The 18,131-nt window shown below is 45.0% G+C and overlaps 1 protein-coding gene across 1 annotated transcript in view; it reads left to right on the top strand.

Annotated features, from left to right (window-relative positions):
• Positions 1–18,131, top strand: part of ZDHHC9 (zDHHC palmitoyltransferase 9) — a 267,624-nt gene that overhangs the window by 222,360 nt on the left and 27,133 nt on the right. The window contains exons 8-9 of the mRNA XM_085607769.1: positions 11,353–11,456; positions 13,952–14,039. Coding sequence (XP_085463895.1) covers positions 11,353–11,456; positions 13,952–14,039 — 192 coding nt within the window. The remainder of the gene's footprint in view (positions 1–11,352; positions 11,457–13,951; positions 14,040–18,131) is intronic.

Raw genomic sequence — 18,131 nt, 5'->3', positions numbered from 1 at the left:
TCACGGTCTCTCTGATTTCATTTGGTTGAGCATTAACATTCGGAGGGAACAAACGCATAAGTGGAGATTCAGCATTTAGAAAAGGACGATTATTCAAAATTAATAGTGCTTGAGATAAAAAGTCTCGCCAATTCTTATATTTGTCATCAGTTAGTTTACGCAACTGCCCCTTCAGCAGACCATTCATTCTCTCCACAAGACCTGAGGCCTGTGGATAATACGGGACATGAAACACCCAGTCAATATTGTTTTCCACACAGAATTCCTGTACCAATCTTCCACGAAAATGGGATGCATTATCAGATTGAATCTGGAATGGCACACCATAATACATGATAACCAATTCCAACGTTTTAATGGTATTTAATTGAGTAGCTTGCTTACAGGGAAGGGCTACCAACAAGCCACTGTATGTATCAACAATTGTGCAAACATATTGACAATTCCTGCTCATGGGAAGTGGACCAATGTAATCAATTTGCCAAATTTGAGCGGGCAGTTTCCCGCGATGTAAATGACCTTTAACAATTTGGGGCACTTTGCGCTGTCTGATATGCTGACAAATGGGACAATGTAAAATAACATTCTTGATCAAATCTAAGGGAATATGAATTCCTCGATCAGCAGCCCACCTGCTAGTGGCTTTCTCTCCAAAATGTCCTGCCTTCTGGTGGGCCCATTTCGCCAATCCCGCCATATCAGAATCTTGCCTGTCCACCACTGCCTCAGCAATTTTAGATTTCTCATCTGCAATGTTATGAAAAAATGTGTCAAGAGAATCTATAGGGGTGTGAGCATCCACATGGAAGATTGTAACAGTACTCTGTGGGAGCATCTCCCAAATCTCTTGCCATAACTCTCTGCCCCACAACTGTTTAGAATGCAATTCCCAATTATGGGAATGCCAAGTCGGTAACCAAACTGCCAGTCCATTGGCAGTAGACCAAGAGTCAGTGAAAATATGACATGTGCCGGGTAATTCTTGTTTCAGAACTTGGTAAACAGCATACAATTCAGCGAATTGGCTGCTCTTACCTTCACCAGTTGTGCTCAGCAGTTTCTGCGTGACCGGATTATAGGACACCGCTTTCCAGTGCCGTTTCGGCCCTATGAACCTCGCTGAACCATCCGTAAACCAGACATGGTTCCTGTCCTCTACGGACAAATCATCAAAGGGTCTACCCCACTTGACAGGAGACTCCTGTACTAAAGGTACGGAACATACACTCTCAGTCTCAGTCGATGGCGCTCGCGCCACCTGCTCATGTAAAGATGCAACTCCTTTCTGTCCCACACGTGCCCTGTTTTGTATATACCATTTCCATTTAATCACACTCGCCTCCTGGGCGTGTCCAATGCGGTGAGTTTTTGGCGAGCTCATAACCCACTGCATAATAGGAATCTCAGGTCGCAAAACTATATTATGTCCCAAAGTCAGTTGCTCGGTATCCACCAGAGCCCAATAACATGCAAGTAACTGTTTCTCAAAGGGTGTATAACGCTCACTAGCATCAGGTAACTTTTTGGTCCAGAAACCTAACGGCACTCTACTTCTGCCTTGCTTCTGCCACAAGCTCCAATTCGCATAAAGGCCCTGTACAGACACATTTAAATCTACCTCCCCATCACGTACGGGCCATAAATCCAAAGCATGTTGAATTGCCTCTTTTGCTAGGTCGAACGCATCTTGCTGTGGTGTACCCCAATCAAACGCATTCTTTTTACGGGTGACACGGTACAAGGGGGCCAATATTTGACTCAAATGAGGAATATGCTGACGCCAAAAACCAAATAAACCAATAAAGCTTTGGGCTTCCTTCCTATTCCTTGGAACTGCAAAATCAAGAATCTTCTGTTTAACCTGAGGGATCACTTCACGGTGCCCTTCATGCCAATTAATACCCAAAAATTTCACAGCCTGGGACGGGCCTTGTAGTTTATCCGGATTGATTTCCCAACCTTTCTCACGCAGGCACTCAATGACTCTGTCCAATTGGGTCTGAACTTCCTCTTGTGTTTCGCCTTGGATCAAAACATCATCAATATAATGACACATCTGAACCCGTGGATGAACTGGCACCTCAGCCAAATGCTCTGCCACCAGCCGGTGACATATAGTAGGACTATGCACATAGCCCTGAGGAAGACTCCTAAACGTCATTTGACGCCCATTCCACGTAAAACTGAATTGTTCCTGACACTCAGGGGCAATCGGAATTGAAAAGAAAGCATTAGCAATATCAATTGACGCATACCATGTACCCGGATGTGTTTGGATTCTTTCAATTAGAGTAATAACATCCGGTACTGCAACAGTCAAAGAGGGTGTGTGTTTGTTCAATTCTCGATAATCAACAGTCATACGCCAAGAATTATCACTCTTACGTACAGGCCAAACAGGATTATTCCAAGCAGAAGTAACTGGGGTTATAACACCTGCATCCACCAACTCCTGAATAGTGGTACTAATCTCCTCGTGACCACCCGGAATACGATACTGCTTCTGACAAACCACTTTTGTCGCCTGAGGAACTGTTATGGGGGGCATTCGTAAACGACCAACCCGTATAGGCCTGGACGATATATAATGCGTAGTACCAAATTGGTAACATCCATCATCTAAATGCAAAGTCATTCCTTTCAAAATATCTATTCCAATTATGAATTCCAAGAGAGGCACCACTAGTACAGAGTATTCTTTTTTAGGGATTCTACCTATTCTCATTTCAAGTAATGTTTGAATTGCGGGAGTTTCCTTTCCACCTAATCCGGTAATTGTAAAAAACTGACCTTTAAACTTCTTTGATTTACCATGAATAAGAGTGGCCTCCGCTCCTGTATCTACCAATGCTCGGGCCCTTTGGATATTACGATGTCTCCAATAAATTTCAATATCTACATAGGGTCTATTATCTCTGTGAGCCCATCTGTGTACTGGAGCTTGACCTATTCCCTAGTCATGTTTCCCGCATTCTGTGTACCAGGATAAATCAGGATAAAGACTCTCACGTTTCTTAGGTATAGGAGCCTCCTGTTCATATCCATTCCCAGTACGAAATGGATTCGTGTCATCAGCAGTACAGCGCTGGTTTCGATCGGCCAGATTATGACGATCCTCTCTCCTCCTCAACCCAGGGGATTGATCCCTATCATCTCTACGTCTGTTGTAAATATAATCATTTTTTCCCCTCTCTTTCCTCTTCTCTCTCTCTGTCTCTCTCTCGACGAGGGGACATATCACGTACATAACGTCTGTCATCACGACGAACAGAGCGCCCACGGCGGTCGTCATCACCGCTACCGTCAGAACCACCGCGATCACACTCAGACATCCGAACACGCCGGGCACCCTCCTTCCGATCCAAGCCACGTTTGCGAAACAACTCCCACAAACGAGCAGTTGTCTCACCGTCAATGTCCTCCCTCCGCACACCATCGGCCAGAAGACCAGAAAAGATATCACGTCTAGTAAGCTTATTGTCACCAGGAGTACGAGTGTCAGGCCGGGACTGACGTTCAGGTTTAAACCACTCGCCTAACTCACCGAGTTGGCGTACCGATTCCAGTACTGTAGATAATACGTTACCAGTTTGATTAATCAATAAAGTCATCATGACCTGCTTATAAGCAACAGGGGAAGAACGAATAATACGATTCCGCACAGAAGATGTCAATGAACCATCAGGCAATCTGTCAGCAGTACCTAGAAAAATCGCCGTTTTCATCACCTCTTCTTTGAGACGTTGTGCAGCGTCGCGCAAAGTATACCACTGTTTGTCATTCACAGGCCAATCAGACTCAGTAGGGTACTTTATATTACAACCCTCAGTCGCCAATTGAAGTAAAGAAATTTGACCACCACCATTATAGTTACGAAAATGATCCTGTACAGTAGAATCCGAGCTCAAGGAACAAAACTTCAAACAATCACCATTATCCAACATAATGCCAGCAGCGCCCAGTTCATAAAGGCGCACCATCCATGTGAGTAATGTCTCACCAGCTCGCTGCCGAAATCGCTGCAAAATATCACTAATTTCCTGTTGGGTAAAGTCCTCTAAGGAGTCTAAAGAAATACCCTGCGGAGCAGCAGGAGACTGCTGCAATTTCCGACGAAAAACTGGATGCACCGAGACCGCGGGGTGAGCATCACAAGGAGCTCGACCAGTACACGTAGAGGAACAATCAGCGGAAGAAGCATCAACCCTGCTCGAAGGAGGAGCGCAATCACGGGGTGCACCATCAGGGGTGCGAGAAGCAGGCTTACAATCATGGCGGGAGCGGGAGGACTCACATTTGACAGATTCCTCACTCGAGGAACCAGAGTCGCTCGAGTTCCAGATATTACCATCCCATTCATCAGGATTCCAATCCAGTCCGGCATTCGCCACGACCAGGCGCACCTTTCGCGTCGAAACCCGGCCGCGCCGATGTTTGTATTTATAACGGGCAATTCGCACAGCCGCCCTCTCGGCAATAGTCTGATAAGTCTCAAGTTTGTCAGTAAGCAACTTATTTTGACACCGCAACAAAGTATGAGAATTCTGAATCTCAACAAAGTGCGCTTCCACATCCTTAAGAGAGATCTGTAGCTTCAACAATCTCTCATGCAGAATTCTGTACGCAGACAGAACAATCCAACCTCTGCGCCCTAAAATGGGAATCTCCTCACCCCTCGAGATGGGTGCCTTCTGTAAACAAGTAATCACATTGGCCGACTCCGCCAGCTCCAAAGAAGAATTCCAATTCTCACTCAAACCAGTAGAATCAGCCCACTCCCGGGCTAAGGCTTCATAAGGCGTTGAATCCCATCCGGGAATATCAATGGGCAACTTGAGAGTAGATTTTGACTTTCTATAAAACATTGCGAAAAAGAAAGAAGAAAAGAAAGAAAAAGAAAAGAAAGAAGAAGAAAAACTATACACACAATTATACCATAAATAATACACAAACAGAACCACGCACACGCCGAAAGCAAACACGAGACAACACGACGCACACAGGTTTCGAAAACGGTTCGTGACGCCAAATGTTCTGCTTGGGTTGTCGGATCAGATAGAACCCGCTCAACAGAGCCTCTCTAACCCAAATCAGAACGTTACCCTCTCCCTAGGGCCTATTCACAAGAACACACCTATATATATATATATATATATATATATATATATATATATATATATATATATGTACCACCCAAGGACAGGGAATTCCTATTACATGGATATATATATATATATACACACATACACATATATACATATATATATATATATATATATATAGCAGCCTCGCGGTCTTGGACAGACCCAGGACTTCCTGCCCAGACGGCAGCCTCACCCTCGCGGTCTCAAACAGACCCAGGATTTCCTACCCAGACGGCAGTCTCAGCCTCGCGGTCTTGGACAGACCCAGGACTTCCTACCTAGACGGCAGCCTCAGCCTTGCGGTCTCAGACAGACCCAGGACTTCCTACCCAGACGGCAGCCTCAGCCTCGCGGTCTCAGACAGACCCAGGACTTCCTACCCAGACGGCAGTCTCAGCCTCGCGGTCTTAGACAGACCCAGGACTTCCTACCCAGACGGCAGCCTCAGCCTCGCGGTCTGAGACAGACCCAGGACTTCCTACCCAGACGGCAGCCTTAGCCTCGCGGTCTCAGACAGACCCAGGACTTCCTACCCAGACGGCAGTCTCAGCCTCGCGGTCTCAGACAGACCCAGGACTTCCTACCCAGACGGCAGCCTCAGCCTCGCGGTCTCAGGCAGACCCAGGACTCCCTACCCAGACGGCAGCCTTCACGAGTTCATCCTATGATCACTATAACATACGACAAGGGAATCAGTGTATCGGATCACACAAGAACTGCCAGTTTGAGCACAACCTGTTCTCTGGTTCGAGGGGCTCCTTTCTCCCCTATTCAGTTACCACTTACCGGATCAGGGTTAACATCTGTCCATGTTGAGTTGCAGCTGACTAAAAGAATAGGCTACCCTCTTATACAAGAACACGCAGCACATGTTGACTACAAACTGACTTTATTATATATATATATATATATCATCTACGCAAGCACATAATGTAATGTAACACATAACCTGTAAAGAAAAGTGAAAGATTAGGTTGTACACTCTAATAAGAAAGGGGTCGACATCACCTTAGTCGTGTGTAGCCTGCACTCAATGGTCATCTAGGTCCCCTTCTCGTCTGTGCCTCGGCTCGCCTGGAGATCACACCTACGTAGCTCCCTTCTCCGAGTCACTGGGACCTCTTCCTCATCGGCTACTCTCTCCTCTCTGGCAATTCTGCTAGAAGAGTAACTGTCTCTTGGTCTTTCTCCGTCCTCAAGTTTGTCATCTGTCTTCCCTGGAATAAGTAGTAGCTTTTCTGCTAACGGCTAGGTGCCGCCTATGGATTGAAAGAATAAGTGTCCGTATCTGCCTCAGGCTTTCACTAATATAGAGGTGCATTTTCTCATGGAAAATTCCAGCCCGTAACCTGCCGCCCACCAAATTCTTGTACCTCCCCGTGCCAAGGACACTTTCCCAGCCGGCCGGCCTGATGTAGCGTCTTCGGCATGAAGAAAAATACAATCCTTCGATAAGGGCCGGTCTGAACCGGTTCTCTCCAAGCGAATAACACCTCCTAACTAAAACATCCCCTGTAACTTGGAAACATCTCAAGCTGCTGGAGCAGAAAGAAAGATGGAGTCTCCCCCGTTTGAGGCCTACCAGGCCTGAATTCAACACGGCTCCATGAAATACCCTCACTACAGGGCAGGTTATCCCTAAGACTAACAAATCTATCCCCTAGGATATGTGTGCAAGCCCTAATCTATGGGGAAGAACACAGGATCATGTCGAAGTGCCTAGTAAATAGACTTCATTCACTACTCTAACCCTTAGGCTTGAATGGTAATAGACTGAAGTCACCCTAATCACCCATCAACACAATAGGGCCGGGAAAATCGAGCAGTACAGGTACCAAGGGCATAGATGCACCTGTGGTCCCCCAAGGGCTGAATCATGTATTATGCCACCCATGAGGGACCACTCAAATTGTGGCTACAGGCCTGCCATTGCAGCCTGTGTAAGCTGATGCTAGCACCACTTACGACAGATATAGGCTTACCTATATCTGAGGTCACTCCACTTAAAACCTATAAGTCACCCCTAAGGCAGGCCTTTCAGTCCTGAAGGCAGGGTGCTTGGTTCTAAGTTTGAGGGTGCCCCTGCATGAGCAGGGCACTCCTACAACCTTCAGAGTCCATTCTCCTGAGTTGTGAGTGCATTAACCATTACGATACATAGTGGCCATGTTTCATTATGCAATGGCCATCTCTAAACTGGCTGTTACGAACCCTGTTGTGTTTGCTATCAAACGTGTTAGAATCCTATCCCAACACCGTGACGGTGTTGTGAGTAACGGTGTAGGGAGCATGATTCCATGCACTGTAAAGCTCCTACGGGAGGCCCTCAGTGCTCCCAGTACCAGTCTTCTAGACCCGGACAGCAAGCAATGGCTGCTGCCGACCAGAGACATGATTCTGCCCCCCTGCTGCTGAGCCAGGCTTGGGCAGGGGAACGCAGAACAATACGTTTCCTGTCAGGAAGAGGTGTAACCACCGCCCATACAGGATTTAGTGTTCAGTTCAAACAAGCCCAGGGAGCTGTTTGCTCCTGCTCTGGCATGAAACTGGACAAAGGACATGGGAGAATCCCCCCCCCCCCCCCCCCCCCCCCCAACGTCCAGCCCCTCCTCTGGAAGGGACCCCTGAATAGTATCCACCCTCTCCTTAGGGTACTTAAGTGCTTAACTGTGGGTGGGTCCTTACATTCGTTGTGGGACAAGATTCAGATCCAACTTCACTTCAACTTTCTGGGCATTTTGGACTTCGCGAGACTTTCTTTTGGAACCGAGACTGCAACTGGGAAGACTCCTGCTGCTCCTGTTCTCGTCATTCTGCAAGTCTTCTGCAACGTCTGTGCCCATGCTCCATTCAGGTTCTTCCACATGGCCTGTGGACATCTAAGACACCCAAAGAAATCTCCCTTGGAGTGAAGGAGTCACTCCCCTGCATCTGCAGGCACCGCATCCCAGCTGCCTGGTCTGCTGATCTTGGGCTCCCACGGACTCCGAAAGGCTCAGCAACACAGGTGGTGGTTCTGCAACTCCCTCGAGGCTTGACCTGTCTTCACAGCAATTTTGAAGCCAGTATCCATCATCGGAACCGCTGGAGCAGTACCCCTGTGCACTGCATCAACGTGCCGTTGCCAAGGCTTGTTGATTCTTACCTCCAGAGATCTTCGGGCTCCAAGAAGCTCCAGCCTCAAGCATATTCTGTAGCCAAGATCTTCATCATCCCAGCATCCTCGGCACCGTGGCCCTTCATCCCTGATGAGCTATTTGGGGTGCACTTGCGACTAATGTGCCTCTGGCCTGTGGGTCCTCTCGAGGGGCTTCTCTGGCTCCAGGGGGTTCCCCTGCTTGCTTGGGCGTGCTCTGACTTACCTGATCGTGGAGTCACTTGGACCTAGCTGGTCCCGACATTGCACTTTTTTTCGAATACTGCACCTGTTGCCATTGCCAAGGCTTGTTTGTGCACCCGGCAGACACTGATCTCCTGGTTCTCGACAATCGATGTGGGGCATCTCTTAACTGGCTCCTGGTCATCCTCAGTGTCTTCCGGTCTGCACAGGTGCAACTCCAAGGGCACCATCAACTCTCCTGCATCTTTCGACATCGGTGGGCATTAATCTTCCGTGCCTCCAGGTCACTCCTGAGTGGCATAGATTCTGTCCCCTCTGCTTGCAGGTTCTTCTCACCTTGAATCCACTTTTGGGTTCCACTGGACTCTTTCACATTCTTTGTCAGCAGCATCTTAACTGAAGTCCTCCATTGTGGTCTCTGGTGGTTTCCGACGTCACTTCACATATGCACCCAGCTTCCATGGTGTAGGTATCCAGGTTCCTGGAGTATCAACAGGTGGGGTGACTCTCAAACCTTCCATCTTCCACGGGGTTTCATCAGGGTCCACTGGAAACTGTCCTTCTTTAAAACTGAAACCGCAATGTACCCATCGACTTGTATTGAGCACACGGTCATGTTCCCACTCTTCACCCGACCTCCTTGGGGCTCCTAGATACTCACCTTGGGTGATCCCTTGGATCCCCGACTCTTCTACGTCCCCTGGGCCCAGTCTCGACCTAGGTTGTTGTTCGCATTCCTCTATTTTAGTATATGGTTTGGTCTTCCCCTGTGGACCACTATGTATTTGTGCTACTTACCTGTTCTATTACTGAAGTATTTTGTGTATTGTGGTTATATCTCCGGGTAAGATGTATTGCAGTGTGTTAGTTAGTGATTCTAATAAATACCTTAAGTACACTGTGTGGTTCGTTTTCACTTAACACACCCCATAAGATTGCGTACTGGTAAAACAAGCTGCTTTGCACTCCTTCTGGACTAAGCCTGAAGGCTGCTCTCCACAGCTGCCACTTAGAGAGCTTTCTATGGATGTTTAAGACCACTAAAATCACCATAAAGGTTGTCTGGATTAGTGCAGGGTGCTACTTACATAAGTGAGCACCATATACTAAGCCAGCCTCCTACAAGCACCTGACAAACATTTTATTTTTTATAGCGCTACTCAGTTTACTCACTCAGTTCTGTGATCTGCATGGTACAGGTTCTTTGTAGCAGGCACATTAACCCTCTGCGCTGTGTGGGTGGCAGGAGTGTCCATGTGAGTGCATGGTGAGCGATGCAACAGTGTGAGAGTAGGGTAAGAGGAGTGACTGCAGGGTGAGTGAGCTGACTATATGAATTACGGGTGCGGATGCAAGTGCAGAGTGGGACGAATTAATGCATGGTTAATAATGGGCTTGTTTGAGTGAGATTGCAGATTGAGCAGTGAGGGGGCAGATGATTGAAGTGTCACTAGTGCAGGGTGAGTAGTTTGCACATGAGACTGCAGAGTGAAGGGCGAGAATGAGGTGTGAGTTATCTGAATGCAGGGTGCATTCCCAGACACTTCAAGTAACTCAGCGTGTTATTGACTGCTGCATAGGTTTCCAGATATAAGTTAAACTTGCTATTATGGCATTAATTTGGGATCAAGGGTGCAGAGAATAATGTGCTAATCCTGCAACAAACTTCCAGTCTTATGATTAGAGTTGCCAGTTCATTATTTTCATGTCCCTGACGGTACCAGATAAGCAATCACCTAAAGCCATATTTTCAGCACTTATCTGTGCATGCTTCGAACAACAAATATAAATAGAAGGCACTTTTAATTGTGTTCTAGGGCTGCCTGAATGATCCATGACTGATAATTAAAGGGAACAAAGATTAAAAAGTCATATTACAAATGAACACATACGTTTTTTATTTATAACCCTATTTAGTGTCAAGGCGATGTCTTTGCAGGCTCTTTAAACAACACATAGCTGGCATTTTTTCTTTTAGCAACCATACTTTATATTCATTTTCATGAAATGCATTCACACACTACGGCAGTAAATGTAAAATGCAAATGTAAGGAATAGGCAGAGTGGGGGCCCAAGGGGTACTGGAACCAGAAAAAACTAAGGTTTTGTAACCAGTTTACAAAGGTATGTAATTATGCAAATTGTCTTTAAAGACCTGTAAAAATCTCGGGTGTGCCAGTGATAAGACTCTAGACACTGCCCAGTCGAGCCCACCCACAGCAGCTCGAGCTGCAGCAGCCCGGGCTGAGACGACGGGGTCTTAAGCCCCTTTAGCCCTGTGGGCGCCTACTTGAAACTATGCATTAATATTTCCAATGACTGAGGCAGATTTAGCCAACACATCCATTTTAAATCGCATTTTTGCTATCTATAATAGATGCAAGTGTATCCGGGCCCCTTATTTGCTATGCACAATGGTGATGTGATTGGTATGGGGGAGAGGGGCTTTACGTTGGTGGGTTATTGGGTACATTGAGATGTGCAGGGGGTACAAGTATGCTTGTGGTTTGGAGAGGAAATTATTCTGAGGGAGATTCAAATCCGAAATGTTTAATTTCTTTTTGTTTGTGCACTTTTTGGAAAGCTCTCTAAACTGTGTAGGCAAAGAGGAACGTTGTCCTTCAGGTCACAGTTTTTGCAAGACATTAGGCCCCGAGTGAGTTAGTGTGATGGTTGCATGCAGGTACTCTGTAGATGGTGAAACCTGGATGCACCTCATGGTGGAGCTCATTTGTGTGAAGTGGGGAGCTGGCCAGTCCCTGGATTGGGGTCTTCCCCCTTGAAAAGTTACCAGCGTTTTCTTTTTTTTTGTGGAGAATCCTCCTGCTATCTGTTTAATTAAAATTCATTGTTTCTCTCTATTGCTAGATAAAAGGGTCTTGGACAGGTAAAAACAGAGTGCAGAATCCCTACAGCCATGGAAACCTCCTGAAAAACTGCTGTGAGGTGCTGTGTGGGCCGGTGCAACCCAGGTAAGGCTCCCTGTGAGAGCAGCCTGTACTTACTTGGTCATGTCTTGTTGCAAGCACTTTTGCTTCCTACAAAATTGTTGTTTGACAAGATCAGTGTGAAAGAGGTAGGCACTTGCAGTTTCCCGTTGGTCTTTTAAATTTATGCACAAATTGTGGCTTATGATGTAAACATTTGATTCAAAGTTATAAATCTCTTCGTGAGATCTTGTTTTAGTGGTTGTCCCTTCAGCATTGGGGAAAGAAAAACAGGTTTTCTATCTTCTAGATGTTTAGTGGACAATTTAGGGAGCCTGATCATTTTGAACATGCAGGGAAGGCATGTTTTTTCTTTCTATCTTATAATGTTGGGAGAAGGATATCTAATTAACATTTTGCAGGAATCCTGTCCAGATATAAAAAATTTTTGTAAAATTGAGAATGAGGGATGTACTACAGGCAGAAGGCCCAATTATTACCGTTGTGGTATTTTAGACAGGCCGGTTTCAGCTACCCTGGTATGTGATCTATATATAATTTTAAATTCCCGCAACTACTGTAAGGCATCACAAAACGGAACATGGAATTCTGGAAACCTAAAAGAGCAAATATGCACAGATTACATCGTTGCCTTCAGCATTTTGTGAGGCACTCCAATCCTGCTTGAGAGATTTTCTGAATGGGTAGCAAATCTTTGCTCATTCAGTCATAGGGGCCTCATCAGTGCTGCCATGTGAGACCTATTTGTAAAGATTTTATTGCTGGCCGGTATAAAATGTCTGATAAGCAACAAAGCGAAATCACACACCCGTTTTCCGCAGGCTGCGGAAGACACTGATTGAAAGAAAGGGATTTTGTTCTCCACCAGTATTTAGTTTAAGCTGGTGACCTAAAATTTGCCTTATGCAGTGGGAAACCACTGATGGCTGTGTTCTAAGATAGCTACTTCTGGCTCTGTGTAGGACATTCCGACCACAGACTTAAATCACAGCAATGTTTGTTAGGTATTTAATACTTCAGAGGCTGAGGCTGAATATGAGTAGCCACTCTGTTGGGAAACAGTAGCTCTCATGATCAATTTTTAAAAAGCTAGACACCCTGAGATGTGAACTGCACACAGCAGATGGTCAGTTATCTAGTTAGTCTTTTGACACTTCTTTAGAATTGGATTTCCCATCTTAGCAGATCAAAATGTTTATTAGTTAATATCCTGCTCATAAATACTTGTCCAAATCTAATCTTAATAGCAGTCCTCTCAGTCGTAAATGCATCTGTCTCAGCTAACCAAGTTCAGGATACAAGTGAGGTCTGTCTAGTACTTGGTCACAGGCGAGACAGTAGAACAGTCTTCAAACATATTACATTTATTTGTGGAATCTTATAAAATGTGAGCGTATATTCTAAAACTTTTGTTGTTGGAGATTTATGCTCTGGCGTAAGCCTACCAGATTCATTGTGTTTTTTTCATGAGAACTAATGAGTACATTTTGGAAAGAGCAAGCTACACAATAGGAGCACCTGGAATTCTCCATATCCAGCCACATCACACTGGAATGCACTATAGGGTAGACTTAGTCATATGGCACCCTTGTTATCTGCCTACCCAGCGGCTGAGCACATCGTAACAGTAGTTTGTGTCAATATGCCCAAATGCTTATGTTCACCTTTTTACGGTGAGTGGTTTATTTGAAAACGTTTCCCATCACTGGTTTAGTTATAATTACGGAATTTCCCCTTTTGTAATATCACCTGAAAATATTTTGGCATGTTTCTACATTTCGTGGTGCTGCAAAGACTGTACTTTGCATTGTATGTGTAGCCAGTGCCTAATTTGTAAAATATTAAGTGCCAGGGCTCTGTTCAGGAGGCCACTGCAGCTTGCACCACCCATCGCCCTTGTCATCACTGTCAAAACAACTACTAACCATCTCTCTCGCATGTAAATACAACAGTTCAGATTATTTCAGGTCCCCAAAGCTAAAGGAATGGCTGGGGAGGCAGATATTTGTAATTTTTTAATGTATATTGTTTGCCTAAACAAATGTCATACTGCTCATCTCTAAATTACATGAGCATCGCCACCTTGTGGCAGACTGCCCAAAGTGTGGTATTGTCAATTAGGTGCCGGTGCTCAGCACCGGAAAGCTCCGGCTCAAATTAAGCACTGTGTGTAGCTTACAACATAGTCCATTACTTCAGTTTTTTCTCTATTTTCATTTTAGAATGTGGTTACCCAAATATCGTCAACGTGTAGTATGAAAATCAGGACAGTCTATGCTAGAGCTAAAAATAAAACCTCTAAGTTTTTTTTAAGTATGTCCAAGCAACGAGGAAATAGATCAGATTGTGAGCTAAGGTAGCGGGCCATATGACAGAAACTTGATCAGGATTTCATGTCTTTGGAAGTTCCTTACCCTTCTAAGCATTTTATTTTATGTATAAACCTTAAACCTTACATGTATATGCCTAATGCAAAAGTGTATGCTTAGTTATAATCTATTTTGTTTCTTTAATTTTAGTATGCTGGATAGGAGAGGCATTTTACCAGAAATGAATGGGCTCCAAGGGATAACTACTCAGGAAAGCAGCACTGTGCCACAGAGTTCGGTATGTTGGTGTGCATCGTCTTTGTGCTGCATAATCCACATCCAGAGAATATGGCTGGGAAACGTTGTTTTGATGTCTGTGGCCTTTACTCACATTTCTTGTTGGGTCAACCTCTCTATTAATCTGCTATGGAGGGCATTCACACCCATTCCACTTGGGCCATGGCTGCTTGTTTGGCCTTCACCAGAGGCATCCTGGTTGCTTGTAACTGCCAGGTGACTGGTTGACCATCTTTTGTACTTTTGACAAGCGCATATTGCTGGGTATTGTGCCCTGGCTGTGTTTAAACTTTCTGATAGATAATTTATAACCTCGGATTCCTCACCTTAGAATATTCCAGGCACCAGACTGGATCTGGAGATTTTTTGTAGCAGAACTCTTGAGTGCTGGTAGGCGGCGTTGTGCATGTAAGTGCCACCCCTGCATGATGGCATCAGTTCCTTTCGTTATGTACTGTCTGTGGATTTGGAACCCCCTTCCCCCTCCCCCCTTAATGTGTCAATTTTCAGATTACTTACAAACTATTTTAACAGTGTGCTAGGTAACCATGTCCTCTTTCAAAACTACTGGATTCAAGCAATGTCTGTCCGCAGTAAACAGATGTTGATCATGGACCTGCAAAAGGTGTGCTTTTGATGCTTGGGTTTGTGTTACCACTCTTAAATCATGTGATAAGGGTGCCCTCGTGCACCTGAGGGCAATTTGAGACTGGGAGACGAAGTTGTATGATGCTTAACACGAGAAGCCTTGCCCTTTGTTTAGATCCTGCTCCAAGTAACACTCTTGAACTTGGCCCTGGTTACGGGGTCGTTCTCATTCCACTTTGTGCTCGAAGTTGTCTGGTAAGTCGAGGTACAGGTGAAACGCAAGCAAAAAAAGTGTAAATGGAACTCAACCTAATTCCACCACTCTGACTACAAAGAAAAGGTACAAGAGCACGGAGCTGTAAGTCAAACTCCATCGAGGTCACTGGTCATGGAACAAATTCCTCAGGTGGTCCTGATGCTCCCCTAGTAACTGAGCTGTTGTCTACTCCCACAGCAGGAGGTCTTCAAAGAGTGTTGTGTAGTTCCTATAAAACCTATATAGGATCTGTGCGTTTAGACAACATACACTGCGGACTTGGTGTCCAAACTGATTACAGACACCCCCATGTCTGTTTGCCTGTATACCAGCTAGCTAACCGGGCCACTAGAAACACCTCTTACCAAGGAGAAAATTGTTCTTTGCAACTATCGGATATGACAACCCTGATCCCTCAGGACCATGGAAACCGTGTAGTACTTTTCGCCCAGCCACTCTTGCTTACTCCGTCTCTGAGATGTACACAGAATAAACGATATGGACTTTTTTCAATAACCATTTATTGAACAGTCATGCTTGTGTAAAATAGATGTGCTAAAACAACCACTAGACCGAAACCGATCTAAATGATTAGAAGCACTAAAAAGGTTAAAGGATTGTAGATTTCTACCATCTTGCCGAAGCCATAAATACAGGCAAGTATATAAAATACATGACAATAAAATGCGTACTCCTACGAGGCAATCCTAACTAGATGCACCTAGCATGTGTGTAGGTGTTAGGCCAAGAATCACTCTAGGATGAAGTCAACCCCATTACCTGAAGTGAGAGACTGTGAGACCCCGTCTTGGTCTCGAGCTGGACACCCCACTGCGAACTGGAGTATCTGCATGCAGGAGCCTCAGCGTCTTGCATCAGTCTGGAAGTCCTAGTTCTTCTCTGACGATCTCAGCAAGATGTAATGTTTATATAACCAAAGGTGTCCCCAGGGGTTATACCTTGCTGTGCCATTGTCTGACTTAGGATGACGTCGGGAATAAACCCTGTACATAGTTATTGTGCATGGTGATCCTGTTGAGTTTCCAAGAATCCTCATGCATAATGTATGAGGCTATTCGGGAAAAACCCCACGTTCTGTAAGCAATACTGTCACTAGGTAAAGGGTCGGTCCCTATATGTAATGTAGGGACGAATATAGGTGGAAGGTTTGGCTGTTACCCGGGCCTATATTAGGGTATTGGGTATATGGAATATAACATCCACGCCTCATCTGACGTGACGACATTATTAAATTCTATCATACTACTAGGCTGTCTAGGCACTGGTACGCAAACTACAGTGAAAACAATTTTTTTACTAAAAAAAAGTTAAAACCTCTAAAAAAAAATTATAAACAATTGGCACTCAAATAGCTCTGTGTCTGTATATATAGTTTCAACAACTGCAAGCGTCTGAAAGCCATGCAGGTCATAAAAAGTGTCAATTGTTTTGGAGTTTCAATTTCAGTTTGTTTAAAAAAGGCCACATTTTTCCCAGCACACAAAGAGCCAAATGTTTGTGCCCTGGCTGCTATTGCCTGCCTTTGCAGACGACGATCCTTGTAATACCCCACAGATTATGTCAATTGAGTGGAGGAACCGGTGTCCAGTCCAACAGGAGCAGAGACTTCCTGTGGTGGTTCGCAGAATGCCGCCATCAACATAGGAATACGCTGGGGACATTGCAGAACATGGGCTGTTAGAGTTCAGTAAAGCATCAATGTCCGGTTGCGCAACTGATGAAAGTATCAGAGATCCAAAACGCGTTCTTCTCCGCAAAACCGGAATCAAAGAACAGGTAGGACACTCTATCCAGAGTGGTCTAAATGACCGGAACCACGAGGTGCTCAGTTCCCGTAGGAGAGGTGTGCCCATATGTTATACCATGCAATCACTGTATTTATGCTCCAGGAGTGCTTTTTTCCATCTCCTGGTTGACTGGGATGTCCATTGCATAGCAGAAAAATTAGCATCAGGATACCTGCCATTGGGAACAGGATCAGCGGAAGTCCTCAAAAAAAGTCTTCTGAATACGAAGTCTATAAAGTTTGGTACAACTCCGAGGACTGTCAGAAAGGTGGTTAACCGTCCCGAACATATGGTCTTAAATAGGTGGACTATGCCTGTGGTATCAGACAAGTTAAAGTTACAATGTACTATTTCTGTGAAAAGGAAGGGGCAGTTTGTACATACAAGTGCCTGTATCTCAGCCGAGGACCTTGCTATTTGGAGATCAAAAGTTTCCCGGGCGGAGGTTAAGGGCAAGGTTTTCTGTAGAAGCATGGCTTTCATTCTGCTCAGAGTATCAAACTGTATAAAGGAACCATTCAATGAAGGCCGTAGCGGTACCTCGCTGTGTGTGTCGGTGGAAAAAATACCTGCATACAACAAGTAACCCTGGAGCTCATGGTGACTAGATATGCGATTGCCCGAAGCATCCCACAACAACCTTGACTGTTCAGCATCAAGTAACTCCCATTTGAAAGTAGCCTGAATACTGGATTAATCATGGCTGCCAGGGTACTCCTCAAGAAACAAGTTAGGTTTTGCTACTGAACCATTGCAGACCCCATGCAGCATAATATCCTGGCATATGAGAAATCCACTTAAAGCATTCTTGCATTTTGTACCACTTAGAAATATTTCTAGATCCCCAATCCTGCATCGAAATCTTACGGTAAATCCCAAGATTCTATGATGAATTTGCTTCCCATTTCTTCATATCTGCCTGCCTGTTGTTCTAGGCAGTACTGAAACTGGAAAGTTGTGACCGGCAATATTATATGTCCATGGATCAACCACTCCATGGACGGTGATTCTGCCAATATGCAGCATTGTAGATTTTGCTCCTTTATCTGTTTTCCGTTAGATTGTATGCAGAAAACAAGGATGTACTGTTGATAAAATGCCAAGGCACGTAACCAGTGCGCAATGATTGCAGCGTCTAGCTTAATAACATAATGGCGTGTAATTTTGATTGCCCATGCTGTAGTATGGACAAATCTTGTTCTAGTACATCAATAGCAGAAGATACAATGTTGCCCAGTGAATAAATCCTGGATGTTAATGTATTCATACCATTGTCAGCTAAGGTTAACGCCTTTTCCAAATTAATCCTATCTATTTCTCATAGTCTCTCCACTGCTTCTTGTTTAGAGATTTTCCAAATTTCATTATAGACCGCATATAAGAAACGTTTCTGACATGGCTTTCTGGGACTCAATAAAAAATCCTGTAGCTCCACATCCTC

Source organism: Triturus cristatus, chromosome 5_2, assembly GCF_964204655.1.
Source record: "Triturus cristatus chromosome 5_2, aTriCri1.1, whole genome shotgun sequence".
Classification (NCBI taxonomy): Eukaryota; Metazoa; Chordata; class Amphibia; order Caudata; family Salamandridae; genus Triturus; species Triturus cristatus.
This window is presented reverse-complemented; position numbering and strand designations above follow the sequence as displayed.